Source organism: Stegostoma tigrinum, chromosome 1 (genome assembly GCF_030684315.1).
Source record: "Stegostoma tigrinum isolate sSteTig4 chromosome 1, sSteTig4.hap1, whole genome shotgun sequence".
NCBI lineage: Eukaryota > Metazoa > Chordata > Chondrichthyes > Orectolobiformes > Stegostomatidae > Stegostoma > Stegostoma tigrinum.
The window spans coordinates 14,792,337-14,812,942 of NC_081354.1; the positions used below are offsets into that span (position 1 = coordinate 14,792,337).

Consider the following 20,606-nt stretch of genomic DNA (forward strand, 5'->3'; position numbering starts at 1 on the left):
GTCTGGAAACTCCACTACTTGGATGTGTGCAGATACAATAACACAAACATTCACTATCGCTGCAACCAATGGTCAATAACAGGTGTACCATCTACAAGATCCACTGCAGAAATTCAAAGCTCCCTGGATTGCACATTTTTGATCCCCTGACCACTACCAGCTAGAAGCACAAATAATCTCAAACACATAGGAAGACCTGCAAATTCTCTTCCAAACCAATAACCGTTTTGACTTGGAAATATACTGCTTTTGCTTAAAAAAAAAACTTGTTGGGTCAAATGGCCAGAACAACCCCCAACTGCAGTGTGGCATATATAGTACACCACATTACTGCAACAATTCAAAAAGACAGCTCAGCCAGCAATGCTTACATCCAAGAACAAAAAGTCCACTGTCCTACAATTTTAACTTCATGTATACTCTCCAACAGTCATGCCTTTGAAATTTGCATATTACTACCCCTCATCCCACTTGGCCTATTTGCATATGGTTGGTCACGTCAGCTTCTCTCTACTGTAATCCAGGTCAATGGGACTATACACATCTGGTTCCATTCTTTCCACTACTGCAGCCTTAACTCAGATATGTGAATTTATCCAAGTCATGTTCACCTTTCTTCTTATTTTAAAGTTAAACATTCAAAAATCAATAGACTATTATTTTTAGTGTTAGATACATTTAGCATATTGTTAAAATGCAGAACACAATACAATGAAAGTATAATTGAATAATAATGGATGAAGACCGCAAGAAAAGGAGTTCCGGAATGCTAGAAACTGTATTCACAAGGATTTAACTGGTGACACTCACTGACACAACCATAGCTTTATTCTTAGTAATAATGGGATATGTTAATACATGGCCATTGATCATACTGCATTGCATTACCATACAGAATTAAATAGAATTACAACCACAAACTCCATTGCAGTGACTGAACCCCAATTTTAGATGCTGGTAAGAAATCTAAAATCTCTTTCTTCAAATAAAATCCCATTTAAACTAAACTAAGGTGAGTGACAGCAATCAAACTGGGCTATAAAAGAGATCAATACAAAAGCTTTACATTTTGTCAAACAAATATTTTTTAAAAATATTACAATGTCCCTTTTGTAGTAACAAATAATTCAGATCTAAATAATGAGCTCCAAAGAACTTGACAATCCATCAATACTTTGCTGACATGACGAACTGGCCAACAGCGAGCAAGGCAAGTGTCTTGTGGGCATGGTGCTCAGGTGATATAGATACCAGGTGTGAAGCTGGTAGCACAGGTCTACCGAAGTAAAATGCACCATGCTTCATTTACAGGTCAACTAAATCAGTAGGTTTCAGACAGACATTTTAAAAATAGTTCAATGTAAATATTCAGGGAAAGGTTCTCCCCCCCCCCCAAATCAAAGCAGTTTAAAAACATTTGTTCATAACTTCCACAAGCTTGAAGTATGTCAACATTAAGTTTCCCCAATGAGGTATCTGAAAAGTGACATGTGCTTTAGGTGACTACCGCATTAATAGTACAGGTTAAAAGCATCTTAAGTACAGAAAAACACAAATTATTTCAGGTTGCCAGTGAACAGTGAACATTCTCCAACATTAATAGGTGGACTTGACTTCAAAACCCTCATGACCCGCTTTTAAATTTCAAATGTGAAGGTTCCAGCTAAAAACAAATATTACACTCCCAATCTTTGCCTGCATTCAGTAATCATTTACCTTAATTTGATAAAATTTATGCCAAGGAACTGGGGGCAAGTACCTGCACATTTCAGGCACCTGGTATAAATATCAAGCTGCAGGTCAAATACGGCACTACAGAGTAAGACACAACTGATCAACATTCTGGTTGAGACATTTCAATTTCTCTCACCATCTTTGGAGCCTGCAGGTGGACATCACTGACAGCAAGTAATGAATTGGGAGGAAAGGAAGAGCTTTCCCCATCCAACACTTTATACTCAGCAATATCCTTAACATGCATCAGAAGAAAGTTTTTGTCCTTTTACTCAGTGCTAGTCAAAATCAAACCTCAAAAAGGGACTGGCAGGGTGCTCAGCCACCTTGTCTAATTTTTGTTTATCGACCTGCATCAGAAGATGGTGCAAATAGATGTTCTGGTCATTTCAACAATTTGTTCACAAATTTTGAAACAATAAGTCAATAATTGAATGCAAGGCAAGACTGGGAGCAACAAATACAAATTAGGTACAATTGTCAAATGAAGAAAATCAGTAAACAAGTCAAAACTTGATACAGGAAGTAGAAACTGTCATTTGATAGTACAGGACTTGAGCATCACAGAGACATAATTTATCAAAACTTTAGAGCATTCATCAGGGCAACTTGCAAGAAAACCAATTAAAGGCGAAAACCAACATTTATACTACTGAGGAGTGCTCAGAGTTTAGCAAATGAACTTTGGTAGAGGCACAGAGAATGTATCAGTTAATGACAACTACCAATTAATGGTCAAGTTTAGGTGACATTTTGAACCAGGCAGACTGACTGATTTCTCAGGGTAGCATCTTGACCAAAATAGAAAAGGCTTGTCACCTATTTTATTGCATTGAGACAGGTGTAGTGTATACATATTCTGTTTGCAAAGAACAGGGCCCTTTGTTGTGGACAGGTGTAGCATGCAGTACATGTAAGTGAATTATATTGGGTCTAAGTGCACCAGCAAATGCTATCCAATCATGAAATCACATCTAAATGTTGCCCCATACTTAAAAAAACTCAAAACAATGTCCAACAGTAAATGTGATTCCAGTAATCAATTGCATTTGCTAAACAATCTTGACTGTGAAAGAACTGCACAGACAACAGTTTGGGATTGACAGTTAGACATGCAGAGTGGTGCACTTGCATGTACTGATAAACTGTCAAGTATTAATATACAGTGCCCCATTTTTGTAAGCAAATATTATGTACTCAGCTTGCCTGTTTCAATGCAACAAAATAGTTGACAGTCAGTCATTCTCTTGGTCATGCTTCAAGACAATGCCTGACCGGTCAACCTGCCTGGCTTAATAGTTAAGCAAAGCCCTAACATAAGTTAGTCATTATTAACAGCGTGCATTTTCCTTGGCAATGCCTCAACCAGAGACAACTTGCCTAGTAATCAGCAGTCTCATGCAGTATAAACCATGGTTCTCCATTCAGTTTGGTATTTCATGCACACTGTTCTGATGCTTGCAAAACAAATAGACATTTTGTCAAAGCTTTCTTTTCAGCAAATACTAATCTGATCGGTGAAACTGCAATGTAGCACACAAGAATTTAGTATGATTGTATGCAATTGGTAGACACCTTTCTAAAGAGTCAAAAACACATGAAATTTAATTTCCCAGTTAACACAAATAAGTTAAACAATTTCTTTTTCAATGCCCTGGTTTTCAAATATCTGATCAAAAGTCTTGAATTGTCCAAGTCAGCAATATTTAATACCTGAAATAACACATTAATGATAATCTCTCTAAAATGTAATCAAACAGTCCATTTTCCCATTCTTGAATGAGCATACAATATCTCACACTGAGCTCTTCACAAACTCAGCTGTTAAGCAAAGAGACAAATTTTGAAAGCTGCCTTTATGAATTCACACATCCCAATTTAATTGCTATCTTGAAGTTAGCCAACTCTTTCTTGCTTCAAGTGGTTTAAACGATTAGAAGTCCGCAGTCATATCTTCATCAAGAGGTCAGCTACATCACACAGAAGTGAACAAGGGAATCCTAATCAACATGCAAAGTTCATGTCACAAGTAAAAACCCACTGTGACCAATTTGCTTAGGTGAAGTTTCAACCTGGATTCGGCAGTTGATGTGCAAACAAAACCAAAACACTAGTGATGAAGTGTTGAATAGGGTAGAATAGCGAGTATATATAAAATCTAGGATATTGGCATAGCAAGGGGATATAGGAGCAGAGAGCTTGTGCATTAATGCTTTGATCAGAACATCACTTTTATACAAGTCCAAATAAACCAGTTGGCAGTGATGGCACATATCAGTTGTGAAAGTTTGCAATAAGTAGGCCTGGCTAAGGACTAACAGAAATTGGTCATACAATCATTAGTTTACTGGCCATTAGACAACTTAAAAACTAACAGACTTGTGTTTCCACTATTAATACAAAATGCAAATACATAGTGTCCATTTATTCATACATTTAGAAAAATATACTCCTCTACGCCACAAATTTGCCAAAAAAATTTGATCCCTGATCAAATTTTCCAAAATATCTTCTTTTTGTAAAGAATGTAAGAAATAAAAACCCAGATGGTGGTAGCAAGGAGATTCTGGGCCAAGTGTTCACCGTGTGAACGGTCATCGAGCATTTTCCATTTGAAGGGGAAGTAATGCTTAAACACCTCATGTCCAACGTACAGTAAAATGGAGTTCATCCCTGAAGAGTTAGAAAAAAGAGTGAATGTCAATGTTCACCTGATTCCTACAATCTGTCTGCATCAATATATTTAACAATAGCTGGATCGCGTTGCTACCACCCTATATGGGCAGTTCACCTACAATTAAACTGGATATCAAACAACTAAGCTGTAACATCACAGTGTACTGCTGAGAAGCAATGAAATGTCTAATTGAGATTCTTATTAATCTAGTGAATTAGGAGACTATGAAACACAATCCAAGTCCTGAATATCTGTTCAGTTAACTCCCAATCATGTTCATTGTCTATTTTGGCAGAGAAATGTTTCCCTAGTTCATGCTTTTCCCTTATGGAAGTAAACGCACCCATTAACCAGGGCAGTGTGACTCAAGCAACTGAGAAACTAACCCGGCTTGCTTCTTCCAGACAGCCATTCATGTCTGGATTCAGGCATGAAAACAGCAGCTCTCTTTCTTGAATTCAGTTAGAGAGGTAAAACCATCATAAGAATCCTTGGCACAGGTATTATTGTTAACATCAGTGTCTCATCAGTTTTCAGCTACTCCAAGAGAGGAGGACCACACAAATTGGGAAGGCTAAGCATACCAATTGGGTCGGCCCAATATCAAATTTAGCAAGGTTTCTCAATATTTGAGAGAAATATGTATTTCTACTAAAACAGTATCTATGGCAAAAGAAAAAAAAAGTGTGAACACTCACAGGAGAAGAAAAGCTCATGAGTGCCAGTGCATGCTACATGAAGACGTCATTGCTATGACACCGACTGCCACCTCTACAGCAAGAGGAAATAGCCTCTTCTCCTCTGTTGAACTGACATTTGTGCTTATCACACCATCCCCTAATTGAAGATACTTTTCCAGAGTGGGAGGGAGAAAAGGGAATAGTACAGTGGGAAAGAAAAACTGAGAAAGGGATTTTGGAATTTTCCATACCTGGATAAAAAAGGGGAGCTCCAGTCCAATGTTTCTTTATATCTACCAGAAAATAGATCAGCAAGAGGAGAATGTAAGCGAAGCAACTGAGTGTCGTAACGTAAGAGATGGACCTGTCCATGGAAGATAAAATTGGAAGGTTAGAAGACATTTAAGTGAACCAACAGCTCCATGAAAAAGTTTAATAGTAACACAATTTCCTTAGTTCTTTCTATCATCCTAGAATACAGAACAAAAGGGAAATGGATTTGAAGATCAGGTGAAAACACAACTTGGCTCAAAACATGGTGATAAGTGCTGAAAAACTATTTCATTACGGCCGCGAGAGAGGTTGGCATTGAGGAGTGAATTGCTGTAACTCAACTGGTTCTCCTGCAGACTTGTATGACATTGATAGTCAAATCATATTCCAAATGCAAAACATTAACTTTAGAAGTGTCACATATGGCAGCGTCCACGATTTGCGCGTTTAACTCCCAGTAACATTATCCATAAGCTTTACCGTATCAGCATCCCAAACTCCACATCTTTGTTACTTTATCCAATACTAAATCATGCAAGAAAATTCACAGCACAATTTGCTTGCCTCCTTTTTCACCCTAGCGAAACTCTGTCCCACTGTCACTTTACCCTTTTCCGGATATCTCAAGCTTAGTTTTTATCCCCATTTAGACCGAGCTAACAAAAACCACTCTGTACCTCAATTTCAAAAATGAACGCCTCAGTGACTTTATCCGTCCCCAATCCAATCATCCACCTACTTCCAATCCCATCCTAGACTCATTGTCACTTATATCATCATGCTCAACTACATCTGTACCATTGGCCACCTGAACCCCTTGCTGACTGCCTGTGCTCCACACTACAAGGTTCCAGTTTACTCAGAACCTTTGCTCACATCTTTTCCTTTTGAAAATCTCAATTGTCATCTTCTCATACTACAGTAACAAAACAGAATTTTGAAATTCTGATTATTGCTAAACCGCTTGCTTCTGCAGCTTTATCTCACCATCTGCTTTAATCATGGTGTTCTGTTACATAACAATCCACTCTCCCAAATAGAAAGAACCTTCAGCCAGCATTGCTGCCAGAGTTAGGAACTCAATTTCTGTTCCACTTTCCTTGCACATCTCCCACCATGATCGTTGACCTAAAGATTATTTTTAAACAATTGTTTAATTGGGCTTTACAATTGTAATTTGCTGTTTAGCCAGCTTCTACCTAATGGCTCAGGCATTCACACTCCCAAGTGCAATGGCAGTGAAGGGAACATTGGATAGCACTGTGTCACAGTTTGTAATAAACTTACACCATGACCCATTTTACAAAAATCCTTTACAGAACTAGCTCTCTATGCAGAGACCCCTGATCTCCTTTGTGATGCTGCGAAAGGATTTCTCATTGCAGAAGCAGACAACTTGGAGATATAGTTATAATTAGTATGAAACAGCCATTTATCGGTGATAAAACTACATTAGTTCTGCAACACACAGTTACATACAGGCCAGGTTTCATGGGGCTAGAGGAATATCTAACATTTCAGGTTGACTGCAGTGCTGTACTAAATTGCCAACACACTTCATGGAGGACATACGCACCACAAATTCTTGTTGACTGGAATGAAACCACGGTCTTTTGAACATTTTGTCAGGATGGCTGAAACAATACCCTAGGGTCAACAAGCAAATCAATGGATTAGACAAACTAGGAACATGTTCACCAGGATGATCTTGATCTATTAAAAATTCACTCACCAGCAGTGCACTCCAAGTAAAAAATCGCAGTACAATCTGTTTATTTTGACCTTTGTAAATAATGAAAATCTTCCCAGCCTGTAAGGGGGAGAAGATATAAGGAGCTATTTCTTGTCTGATACAAAGTTGTAACAGAGGTTCTGAACACAGCCATTTACTTCCATGTATATTTGAATCATTTGTATGAAACAATACAGACCACACTTAAGTACTTAACTGGTAGATAAGTATTTATGGATGCCCAAAATCAAAAAAAACTATATCAACATAAGTCAGCATTTCTTTCTTAATCCAGTTAAGTGCAGGCTAAGGCTATGCAGGTATACATCAAACAGTATAACAAGGAAGAAAGGAAAATAAAAATCATTTGATCTCTCTGTCATTTGTCATTAAAGACCACTCTCCCAGTTATCTAGCAACACCCAATCGCAAAAATCAATTCATCTGTCAAGATTGCATGAACTGGGAAGAGCTTCTTTTTCTCAGACTTAAACCTGAAAGAACACAACACAGCCCAAACAAACGTTCATCTCACTTCCTCAGTACAGTCAGCACAGAAATATCACTACGAATTTGTATAAGTGGATGCTGTACATTCACATCCAGACATCATGTATTATGGTTATGTACTGTTCAAAAACCCTCATTGTTACTCAGCAGCATTTACCTGTAATCCCAGAAATGCCATCACAATTGAACTGATTAGCCCCAGCGAGTTCTCTGGATCAAATGGCACTGTAGTGTGATAAAGTATCTGAAGAAACAAAAAGATGCAATTTATTGTAGCTCAAAAATATTTTAAAGCAGATGGAATAGATCCAAATAGGAACAAAATAAGGATGGCAAGCATTTCTAAATATGAATTTGCTATTAAAAAATCCTTTGATATAGTGTTTAAATGGATTGTTATTTTGTGACATCGATGTTCCTGTGGAAGCTCAATCATTTGTCGTCATTCTGAAGGAGATTTGTTATTTGCATGCATAAAGATCAAAAACCACATTTGTATTGATTCCCCTCATTATCTGTGTTGTACATTCTAACTGAAGCTAAATATGAGGAAAAGTATCTTAACACTTTGAAAGCTTTTTCACGACCTCTTTTTCATTGTGTATTTTGAATAATCCCAAGGTGCTTGCTTCTAAATCTACTTGGCAGGTCATTCCAAATATCTGCCCCTCGTGCCTCTCTTCGGTCTATTTTCTTCTAAAATTAGAAATAATTCTGAGTTTACCTAACCTATACTAATTAATATTTGATTTATTTCCAGAGAACAATAGGTATTCTAGTCTTTCATATAACTCATCCTTTCTACTGTTTTCAAACTAACCGAATGTGTTTGGGAGGTAAACGGCTGTTTACTATAAAGAGGGTTAAGTGGATTATTACAAGTTGATGTTTCCTCCTTTTGCCCAAATAATCAACACTAAATCTCAACCAAGCACAGTTAGCCGATTGCATTGCATTCAGTGTTTAACAGGATATTTGAGGGGATGCTGAGTAGTTTGAACCCATACTCATTGGAAATTAGAAGAATGAGAGGTAATCTCATCAAAACATACGAGGTCTTGCGGAACTCAACAGGGTAAAAACAGAAATGTTGCTTTATCTTCTGGGAGTCTAGGGCTGGACAGATTAAGGAGTCATATTTTTAAGACACACGTGAAGAGGAACTTATTCTCAGTCATGAATCTGTGGAATTCTTCACAGCAGAGAATCTGTAGATGCTGGTTTATTAGAACTGCTTATCTCAGCCTTGAACATATTTAATTAGTAAGGAATCAAGGATTATAAGCAAAAGGCAGGAAAGTAGAGTTGAGGATCAAATCACTCATGGTCTGACTATATGGTGTAGAAAGGCTTAATGAGCTGCCGGCCCTGCTTCAGCTCCTATGTCTTATTGTTTTATTTAAAAGAAAAGGTGTGGCTGCAAGAGAGGGGAGGACAGATGAGAAACAAAAGGAGATTCAAAGAAGCTGACACAAAATGTTGACACTCAGTTCAGTTAAAAATGACATGCCTACTAGAATGGATTTCAAGCCTACAGTCCTCAGGTATTGGACTTATACGTAGAGAACAACGGGGTTGTAGGTGGGTGTGGGAAGACATGATTAAAATCCAATGCATTAATGTTTAATTGCTCTAGTGTTAATCAGTTCATTCAAATCCAGCAACTTTAAGATCAAGGCTGTGCCAAATTTTGGCTCCTTCTGAATTTCAGATCAGCTGGATCGGTAGCAGTCACTTCAGCTGAAGTCGGGTGGAGTCAGGGCTACCGTAGGGTCAGGATACAATGGTAAACGTAGATGATATCTGGAACCACACTGTGCTCATATAGCCCCTAGCTGAATTGTTCAGGGAAATTGTTTTTTTAAACTTCCACACAACTAGATTTGGACAAATGGAGTATTATAAAAGTATCTGGATTCAAGATAACTAGTTTTGGACAACCAGATATGCAGTACTGTATCTGCCCAAGGGAATCATCTGCCTTTTAAAGGATCACTTCTTTCCAGTAAGAACCTCACGGTACACTATTTGATTTCTGCATTGACAGTGGACTGATTACTCTGGTTGCTACGAAGTGTCAGCAGAGTACTTCTTTCCTGCAAGATCAACCACTACTTACAATGGACAGTGGTGTTGACAGTGGTAACATCCTCTCTTCTGTATTACAACAGGAATTAAACAGTTGTTCTGGGTTTTATAAACACAGTTTGTGATTGTTTTTAATCACCTTGGCATTCTAAGAGTTTGACGTCATGTCTTAAAAATGAAAATTTCATAAAATTAGCTGCCAAGTCTGTGGTGCTATTTTATTTGATTTTTGTTCATACTCACTTGTGGGATATGGGTATTCTGGCTGGCCAGTATTTATTGCTAGTGCCTAGCTCCCTTTGATAAGGTGACAGTCAGCTGCCTTCTTAATCTGTAGTCCACTTGCTGTTGGTTGACGCATAGGACCATTAGGGAAGGAATTGACCCAGTGAAGGAAGGTGATACATTTCCAAGACAGCATTACTACTTGTTGTATGGGACTAGCTATAAAGGACTGATCAATGTAGGACACTACACAGAGCAGTGGCTTCCCTTCCCCTCTTCAAAATGTTATAAACAAGTCCTATTCTGAACCTGCTAATTATCTTTACTGTTTTTCTCTCATTGCATCTTATGATGATATTTATCAAAATTAGTCACTGGACACAGTCATGAGAGATATGGACAACCTCAGCCCACGATACTAAATCAAAAATATACAAGTCCGGTCCTCAATTGTGAATGTTTCTCCCAACCACATTGCACAGCAGCATCAGGGGATTTCAATAGGAATCCCTTCCTTATCACAAAAACACAACCTGTAACTTGAGCTGAAGCTGAAGTTACACAGGGTACAATCTGGGATGAGCCACAGGGGAGCTGATAGTTGATTGGGAATAAAGATTGCTGCACCTAACTTGCCCAACTATTCTGTTTGATGGTGAGTTCTGTCATTATAAGAAAACCAAATTGCAGGATCTTATCTTCATCCTATTTAATCCAGGAAAACAGAAAACTCAATGCCATTATCATCTTCATAATTTATTTCTGAATAACCACTATTCATTACAGATGACAAAAAAAACTATTTATAGCATGCCCAGTAAAATTCAGCAGCTTACTTTGCAAGAAGGGTGCTGATAAATGTGCTTCTCTCCAAACAGCCACCGATCAATGTATCCTGCTGCTCCTCCAGTACAATTAACAAATTGTCCAAAGTCTCCAATTCCTCCAGGACCAAGATAACCTCTGAAATGCAATACAATCACCTAACTAACAGCTTTTAACTAGGGACAAAAAAAACAACAACAGAAGTAGCACAGATTTGATAACAGACAGAATACGATTGGTCAATGCTTCACATCTAGGTGCAAGCAGAGTTTGCTTGTCTCAGGCAGGGCAGGAATGGGGGCCAATGCAATTCTGGTATTGAAAGGATACACCACCCATTCCTTTGGCACCATAAACGTTACAATACACAGCACTGTACAGTCAATGAAATATGTTTAAAGCCTAGTCTACTGTTGCAAACTACAGAAGTGTAGCAGTCACACAGCAATACTGTACATGGGGAGATGTGAAGGTTTTTACAAAGGAGGTTGAGAATATGACATCTTCAGACTGTCTTTAAATTAAGGGTCAGGCAATCAGACATTAATGGGGATCTGGATTGTTTTACTCGGAAGAGGGTACAAGGTATTTGTATTTGGAGTCAATGGTAGCAGCTTGTGCTAAAGCAGCTAGACGGAGTCTCCAAAGGTGGTAGGAATAATTGGTAGGAGTAAATAGATTATGGTCTATTTGAACCCAATGGTTTATTTACTTCAAACTGTGTGTTGGGCTCTTAAAGAAAATGAAACAGCATTTCTACCCGAATACAAGTCCCATATGATTCTCAATACCATGGAAGTGAGTCAAGATCTAGGAGCAATTCTGAATTACTTCAAATTCAAAAAGTCAAAGATGGAGGGTCAGTCAGGAGGTGCATTAGAACACTGGGAGGTAAATGAATCAGGTACTCAGCAGAAGAGTTGAGGCAGAAGTGGAGACGGGTGAAACTACAGCAGAAATTGCTGACAGAATGCTCATCTTGAGGTCTGAGAGTTACAAATAAAGTGGTTCAGCATCAGACAGTTAAGGAGAGGTACAGAGTAGGTGGCAAAGGGAGTGAGCTCGCGGTGAACCCAAAGACCATGGTTTCCTGCTTAACATTTATTTTTTAAAATCTGCTCACTTAGCACTGGGTGCCAGCAGTAGTCTGAAATTCAGATACTACTGAGGGGTCATAAGACTTGGTGGTGAGAAAGCGGTTAAGGGAAAAATGTAGAAACTGATAATATTTTCATATATGATCAAGGGACTGCATGCGGATGAGAAACTGGAGGAGTTCAAGCGCAGATCATCAGGAGGTCAGAGGTAAGTGAGTGGGAAAGAGGTCACAAACCAATAAGAATGAAACCAGTGCCATCTGTCTGAATAACTTTGGAATGTCTTAGAGGTGGGGTAGTGCGATCAACTGCATCAAATGCTACAAACAGATCACGAATGACAAGGAAAGATAATTTCCCTTTGTCACAATCACATAAGATCCCATTTGTGACCGAGAATAACTATTTTGTTTTCGTAGAATTGGTGGAAAATTGTCACCAAAGGAATTCAAATGTGGGAATTATGGGAAAGATGGTTACAAATTTGGGAGGTGATATCACACTCAAGGATTGTTCTGAAGAAAAAAGGAGGCTGGAAATGAGCTGATCATTTTCAATAATGAAGGGGTCATGGGTTGGCTTTTTGAGGCGTTGAACTGAGGGGGAGAGTGTGTCCAAAAATAGGGAATTGGTAATAACTTAAAACTAACATGGAACATAAAAAACCTAATCTGGTCAGTACATTGATGAATATAGGGTCAACAGAGAATGTGGATCTCTCAGACAGGATGAACTCTGTTTGAAAAAGGATAGGCGAGAAACAAGAAACAGGCAATAAATGCCAGCAATATTAACATTCTGAAATGTGAAGCTTGCAAATGCTCATGCCAAAACCACACTTCAAACATCAGTTCTGAGAAAATCATTCCTGGCAAATGTCAAGAAAAAGAGATTTAATGAATGCAAATTTAAATGAAAAGCATTTACAAAACCTTAAAATATCAAAAAATGCCTCAAAATACTCATCTTGTTTGAGGACAGATTGCAGTGGTAGACTACTGAACAGTTGCTCAGGGGCACCTCCACCCATCCTACTTATTACGAGCTTCCATTAATCGTGGTATAAATCACAGAGGTGCTGTCACTGTTGACGTGATTTTGAGTAACCACTTCAAGCCCCAAGATCCCTCCCTGTTTGGAAACCAATTGAACATGACCCTCCTTTCTTCTCTCCTTGCTGGACACTATATTTATCTCCTTGGAAAATAAGTCTTTTGTTCTCCCCTTGGCATCACAGGAAAATGAAGACTTACCGTGGGCAATTAGGTACAGGCAAAAGGAAAGTCAGGCAAAGCCAAGTGCACTCCAATACTAGAATCATGATCCACTGGGGCCAATAGATCAAAATATCTCTGACAGGAGACCACCAGCTATCCTACAAAAACATGAACAAACGTCAAAATAATGCAAGGATATTTAGCAAATCAATGACTGATCTGGCCGTGGTCTCAATTCCGTTTTCATCTGCCCCCATAACTCTCGACTCCCTTGTCAATCAAAAAGGTATCCAATTCAGCCACAAATAAATAAATTCAGTGACCCAGTCTGCAATACTTTGAGGAAGAAATATATAGTTTCGCAGTTCACTTTAGCAAATCTGTTTTCATATTGCACTTAGGTTTAGGATATTAGCTTTTGACCCACACTTCTCACCTTCAAAGTGAAAGTGAAGTTCTGTCACATTATAGTCACTGTCACCCAGATGTTCCTTTATTGCGAGGTTATAAATTAATTCTGTCTCATTGCAGATTGCCAGGTCAAGAATAGCTTGTCCCTGTTTGTCTTTAGAACATACTACTCTAATAAACTGTCCCAAATACACTAACGCATTTTCCAGGAAGCCCTTGCCAATCAATAAGAACAAAGTCATTCATGATTACTGCAGTATCTTTTCTTACCTGTCTCATTTATTACATCCTGTATACTGTACACATTTAGACTACAGATGGAGGCCTGTAAACTATTCCAAATGACTTATCTTTCACATTTCTTATTTCTGCACAAGTATTTGCAGTTGGAAATCAATAGCAGAAATTTTAAAAATAAACATGTGGCAAGAATTATAACTCATTTAAGTTACCAAGGATCTTAAGTTTACACCATGAAGGAGCCAAACTAACCATTAACCAGTTAATTGAGAACTTGTAGAGATTATTATCCCAAAGATATTTATTATGCCACATTCACAGATCTGATGGAAAACGAGGCACTGTAAAATTTATGTCAATTTTTTTTAGGAAATGAATTCTAGAGATGTGTGCATCACTAGCAAGGTATGAATTTATTCTCTATCCTTTGTAACCCAGAGAAGGTGGTGGACCATTATCTTGAACCACTGGTTGAAAAGAAGCTTTTATGCCAGAAGCCAGTTAAGAGTCAAATGCAATGGCAAGGAGCTGGAATTGGACCTGTTCCAGACCAGCTAAAGATAACAGGTTATCACCCTGAAACGTGACCACTAGTGAATCGGTCGAATTTTTAATGATAACGTTATGAAGTCATCGTCACTTTTACTAAAATCAACTCTTGGGTTTTTCTTAGTAAAACTGATTTCAAATGCTCAGTGGAATTTGAACTTACATTCTTTGGAATAAAATTCAGGCCTCTTGATTATTAATCCAGCAACTACTACACTAGAAGCGCTTCTGCAATATGAAAAGAAAGGCAACTTGCAACTTAAGAGCGAGTCCAATATGTCTACACAGCTCAATCTGTGCTCAATTTTAAGGCACAGCATATCACAATTGGCCAAAAGTATTAGAAGGTAATCTTAATTTCTGAAAGCCTAACAGCATTTGCTGACTGAGCAATAGGTAGTCCCAATTCCTCCAACACCCAGTCCAAATAATAACAGCAAAAATATTCAAATTACTCAAGTGTAAATAGAGGGTGCAGAGAAATTCAAAGTTTATTTACCAAAAAGAGAATTTCAGGCCAACATTTTCCACACAGCAGTTCCATGGCAGCAACCACACCATAGGTAAGACCCAGCCTCTGAAGTACACCAGGGATTCGCAGGGTATCCCAGGAAACTACACAATGAAAGCACAGAATCAAAAATGGCTCATCAGTTCATCAAGCCTGTAAATTCCAGAAATAACTCCCTCAATTAGCTTCAACATCCCAAAAACAAGATCTGGTGAATGCTGGCTGTCAGTGCCCGAAATTTTACTGCAGAATTTAGAACAAACCTGTTTCATCTGGCTTCATGTGAAATCTTAAAAATGTCATCTGCCTGCAGAGTTTCTCTAACTGGTTCCTTTTAGGAGACCACATTAGCCTGCCGTAGAGTCTGAAAAACATTCAGAGCTCATGCCAACTTTGTAAACATATCCAGTAGCGGGCATAATATTGGAATGAGACCCATGGACTCAGGGGCTTATCAAATCTGCCTTTTCGTAGTTTGGCCAGCTCTCCTCATTCTTAGCTCACCTTCAAAGAATAAGGTGTCTTGGGGCTCACTTATTCCATTTCACTTAGTCATAATTTTTTTTCCTTATTCATTTAAGGGATGAGGGCATCACAGAACCATGTCGCATTTATTGCCCATCCCTAATTGCTCAGAGGGCAGCTGAGAGTTACATTGCTGTGGGTCTGGAGTCACATGTAGGCCAGGCCAGGTAAGGATGAGAGACTGCCTCCTCTAAAGGTCATGACCACCATGAACCCATTGCCGATCGTCAGAAAAACCACCTGGTTCACTCGAGATTTTTTATTCCAGATATTTTACTGATTTCAAATTGCACCACCTGCCATGGCAAGATTCAAATCCAGGTCCCCAGAACTTTCTGGGTCTTTCGATAAACTGTCCAGCAATAATACCACTAGGCCAATGCCAAACTTAGTATGTTAGACACCTGAAGAGCCCCTCTCATTTTTCTGTACAATGAAGATTAAAACATCTTTGAAAAATTTAATTAACAGCTTGTCAAAAAGTTTGGGGTCTTTATGCTAGATTCCCTGGCACATATTCAAGTTGGGCGTACATATCGCGAGCTCATAATTACATTTGATATTTTGCACAAAACTTCAGGAAAAATTCTCTCATTCAAAACAGAGAAATGGAAGGCAATTCATTTGAGAAAAGCAAACAAAAGGGACTGAATGCACAATAAGTTAAGAGGACTCAAATGTAGAGGTACATGGGAATCTTAGACTACAAATCCACAGATTCCAGCAGTGGCAGGACAACCAGTTAACGTTAATAGGGATACTTATCTCTTCAGCTTGATCAAGCTAACAGTAAAGGGGCGTGTGTTAGATTAGAACAGTGTAAAGACACTAGTTATGCAATAACTACAATAGTGCGTCCTGCTCTAGTCACTGCATTACAGAAAAGACACGAACACACCAACAAGGATACAGAAGAGAATCAGGAGAATGTTATCAGGACTGGAAAACTTTAAATATAATGAAAAATTGCATGACCTGTTTTTGGTTTCTTTCGCAGAGGTAGTTTTACATGCAGTGAGAGATGCAATCGAAGGGTATTAAATTAGATGGACTCATTTCCCTTAGAGAGATGTCTTTAACCTGGGTGAATCGATTTTAAATAATTGCAGCAGAATTGGAGGAAAGAATTTGCATCTGGAGATGGGCGATGGTTTCTGAAATTCATGGTCTGTAAGGGTGGCAGAGGCAGAAACCATCATCAGCACATTAAAAAGATGATAACTGACTTTGAAGTATTCCAACCTACAGTGTTATGTATCAAGAGATGGAAAATGGAATTCAGAATAATTCTTTCACAGCCATTTTGTATCGAGATCATTTTAGTACTTCCTCGTATTTAGCAGATTCAGAAAACTAAATCCATCAGAATAAATTCTTCTATTTTCTAAGCATCAGGAGCAAATTCATTATGTATGCATTTGTTGCTTCACAAGCTCTCTACTTCCAGCCATGTATCTTTCAAAAGGATGCAAGAAACCTAGTGCTGGACTAATATCCCAATAGGGAATTCAAGTCGGCCATGTTAAATTCAACAAATACAGTCACTTGTTGTGCCAGAATATCACAATGCTAATTTAGGTGTCATAAAAAAAGTTGATTCATTAATGTCTATCCAGTAAGGAAACTGACACTTTTCCCAGTCTTGTCTATAAAGTATGTGAGATCTGTCCCAACATGTGGTTGACTTTTAATGCTCTGTGGCCGATAAATTGATTGTGCTTGCCTCATCCATAATCACAGGAATGTATATACATGTCTGTAAAATGACCTTTGCTTCTCAGTCCTGGACAGAAATATGTCTTTTAAAAAAGGTGCACATACTATTCCACTTAGTGTATGCAAGACGGGTTTTCACTGGAGACACAGTAAAATGGAGTTAAGAGATGGATATCTCGTGAACAAATATCACTACTTAAAGAAAGCAAATTGTCAAACGTTCAAGCATGTGCCGAAATAAAGCACTTACTTGGTCCCCTGCAATAGTTTGGGTTGATGATAAAGATCCCTAGTAGTATTAGGGCTGCAGTTCTCCAAGCAATTTTACCCAACAGTCTCCACCTAGAGTAGTTAGCCTGCAAAGCTGAGTTCAGGGAGAGGGTAATCGATGTTCCCATGATAAACACAAACCTAGAGCAGAAACAGCCAGTACAACCTTGGTTAGACACATTCAAAACAACAATCAGCAGGTCAACTTGTTTTTAAATTTAGCCACAGTTTCCAGTTTTCAGAAACACCGTGCAGGCATAAACAGTGGGAATCGGAGATATACAGCACGGAAACAGACCCGTTGCTGCAACTCACCCGTCCTGACCAGATATCCTAAATGGATTTAGTCCATTTGCCAGATTTGGCCCATACCCCTCTAAACCTTTCCTATTTATACACCTATCCAGATGCCTGTTAAATGTTGTAACTGTACCAAACCTCCACCACTTTCTTTGGCAGCCCATTCTATATATACACCACCCTCTGAAAAAGTTGCTCCCTTTGGTCCCTTGAAAATCTCTGCCCTCTCATCTTAAACCTATGCCCTCTAGCTTTGGACTCCCCTACCCTGGGGAAAAGGTTTGACTATTCATCCAATCCATGCCCCTCATGAATTTATTTACTTATGTATTTTTAAGGTCACCCCTCAGCCTCTGGCATTCCAGGCAAATTAACCCCAGCCCATTCTTCCTTTTGCCCAATAATAATTGTCATGCTTTCTTAATAAACGGCAATGGAAGTATTTTTCTACTGCCTAAATTTAAATAAAAATCTAAACTGCTTAAAGAATGTTCTGAAGATATGCATTTCAAATTTTCCTGTAAAATTTCAAGTTGCTTAATTCATCTCATCCATTTAAATTGAATAATTAAAAATCACTCCTGAGCTGTTTAATTAAAAATGCATTTCTATTTCTGAAGATTTGAAACTGCTATGATAAAAATGGCTAAATTCACAGGAAATCATATACAACATAAAGGGTACTTCGCAGACTTTCACTTCATGTTCTATTATTCACATGTGCCACAAACATTTATATAGCATTTTCCATACTTCTGGACAGCTCCAAGCATTTTTACACACTATGTAGTAAAGATGTAATTTAGGAAATGTGATTGCCAATTTGCACTCATACAAGCATGTTAAAAAGAGCTTATTTGGTCAATGTTAGCTGAGAGATAAATGTTGGCTGGAATGGCAGAAAACTCCACGGTCTTCACATTGTGCAAACTTTATACCCATCTGGTATCTTGTTTAATGGCTATTCTTGAAAGATGGCATCTTTGACATTAATGCATTTCCTTAGTACTTTGCAAAAAAGCGTCAGGCTAGAATGTGAACTCAAGTTTCTGATGTGGGACTTGAACCCAGAACCTTCTGGCCCCAAGGTAGAGTGGTACGAACTAAATAATGGTTAACAGCTTATTGGCAATTACAGGGTAATTGGAAATCTAAGACTGAAATCTATTCTATAGCACTATCCATTTTAAAACTAAAATCACAAAAGATGCTTACCATGGAAACACCAAATCTGCTACTGTTAATCCTACAAAATTAGAAATCAGAAAACAAAGCATTATAGATCTAGACAGAATTTGCACAAATTGCATGATAGAAAAGCTTTTTAAAAATTAAACTAAAACACATACATGATCTAGACAGACATACCAGAACTAGACATGTTCATGGTTTCTCTCTTTACAGATGTTAGCAGACCTGCCAAGTTTCTGTAGCATTATTTTTATTTCAGATTTCCAACACCTACAGTATTTTGTTTTTATTGTACATTTTCCTGTGCTGTGTCCAAATGAAAGTATTCAAAATTAGTGAATGAATAGGAGTAAATCAGCACGTACACAATGAATTGAACAAACAAGAACAGTTTTTAAGAAAACGGCCCTCTGAACCCTTACTGCAAAGGGCAAAATATTCACCGTACAACAAATGGTAACAGCAACAGGGACCAGGTTAGTATTTGTTAATTGTAGACACTGATACACAAAAAACATCTGACTTACCATTCCAGCTTTCATGTTTGAAGAACCAGTATCTCCCACCTCCATAGTTAACAAAGATCATGATCACCAAAGCCAGCCTAGAAGATAACACAGAAATCCAGTTAAATTCCAATTATTACATCTCCCTTCAAGCAGACTCACTTATAATCCAGACTACAGAGAGCTACACAGACATACAGCACAAAAACAGGCTATTTGAACCAACTAACATTTGCAGTTTTCCATCCACAGCAGTCTCCTGTTATTCTACCTTACTCACTTCAGATTTCGGCAAAGCTTTCTATTCCTTCTAATTCAGGGAAACTTTTCTGGTTTCTTTTCAAAAGCACTGATGTTATTCACATTAATCACTTCCTACAGAAGACAGGTGCATATCCTAACCATGCTAAGTGAGAATTTGATCTCCCCAGTTGGCTTTATTGATAAGTCGCCCGTATTTATGACCACCAGTTTTAGATTCTCCCAGAACAGGCAAAGTTTTCTTCACATTTATCCTGTCCAACTCGCAAGAATTTTTAAAGACCTTTCCCAGGTCACATGCACGTCTTCTTTCCCCTCACCCCCTCCAAAAGAACACTTTTCCCATTGTGAGACACTGGGATATTACAGCATTGGACCAAAATTAGACTGCTTTGCAGCAAAGTAGCAATTCAGCACGTGTGGAGCCCAGAACATGAAGATGCAATCTTAAAATTAGTGTTTGATTATTCAAGGGTGATGATTGTCCTTCACCCAACAGGGTAGTGGAAATCAGGATCTTTCACTCAAAAAAGGTTAGAGGGGCTAGGTCATTTGAAAATATATTAGGTCTTAAGGTTACTAAGACTATACAGCGGAGATACAGATCAGCTGCAATCCAACTGAATGGCTGATTGCAAAAGGAATAGGCCAGAGTCTGCAGTACTTTTGATTGCTCATTGTTCAGCAGTAATGTGATTCCATATGCTAGGCATCAAACCAATAGGGAAGATGTCAATTTTGTCAGCTATTCTCCAAGTGAACTGCTGGTACTACAACTTTACACTGATAGAATTTCTCCACTCCCCCGGTCCAAACAACAGTGTAAACAGAAGGAGTGATGGGGAAGGTTCTGATTACAAGGAGAGCACGTGAATTAAAAAGACAGACAAGAGTGAGTCAGGGTATGTAGCAGTTCTAAAGGACTAAACAGTGGTGAGTGGAGTTCCACAGGGCTCTGTCCTTGGGCCTCTACTGTTTGTAATTTTTATTAATGACTTGGACGAGGGAATTGAAGGATGGGTCAGCAAGTTTGCAGACGACACAAAGGTCGGAGGTGTCGTTGACAGT

General features: G+C 38.4%; 1 protein-coding gene across 1 annotated transcript in view; it reads right to left on the minus strand.

Moving 5' to 3' along the window:
• Positions 1–810: 810 nt before the first annotated feature.
• Positions 811–20,606, minus strand: part of hgsnat (heparan-alpha-glucosaminide N-acetyltransferase) — a 38,296-nt gene continuing 18,500 nt past the window's right edge. Inside the window, exons 8-18 of the mRNA XM_048529608.2 lie at positions 19,299–19,375; positions 18,796–18,826; positions 17,261–17,421; positions 14,758–14,873; positions 13,095–13,216; positions 10,756–10,882; positions 7,764–7,850; positions 7,097–7,174; positions 6,941–7,011; positions 5,343–5,455; positions 811–4,407 (exon numbers count right to left, since the gene is read on the minus strand). Of these exons, the coding sequence (XP_048385565.2) occupies positions 4,226–4,407; positions 5,343–5,455; positions 6,941–7,011; positions 7,097–7,174; positions 7,764–7,850; positions 10,756–10,882; positions 13,095–13,216; positions 14,758–14,873; positions 17,261–17,421; positions 18,796–18,826; positions 19,299–19,375 (1,165 nt within the window). The 3' untranslated portion in view covers positions 811–4,225. The remainder of the gene's footprint in view (positions 4,408–5,342; positions 5,456–6,940; positions 7,012–7,096; positions 7,175–7,763; positions 7,851–10,755; positions 10,883–13,094; positions 13,217–14,757; positions 14,874–17,260; positions 17,422–18,795; positions 18,827–19,298; positions 19,376–20,606) is intronic.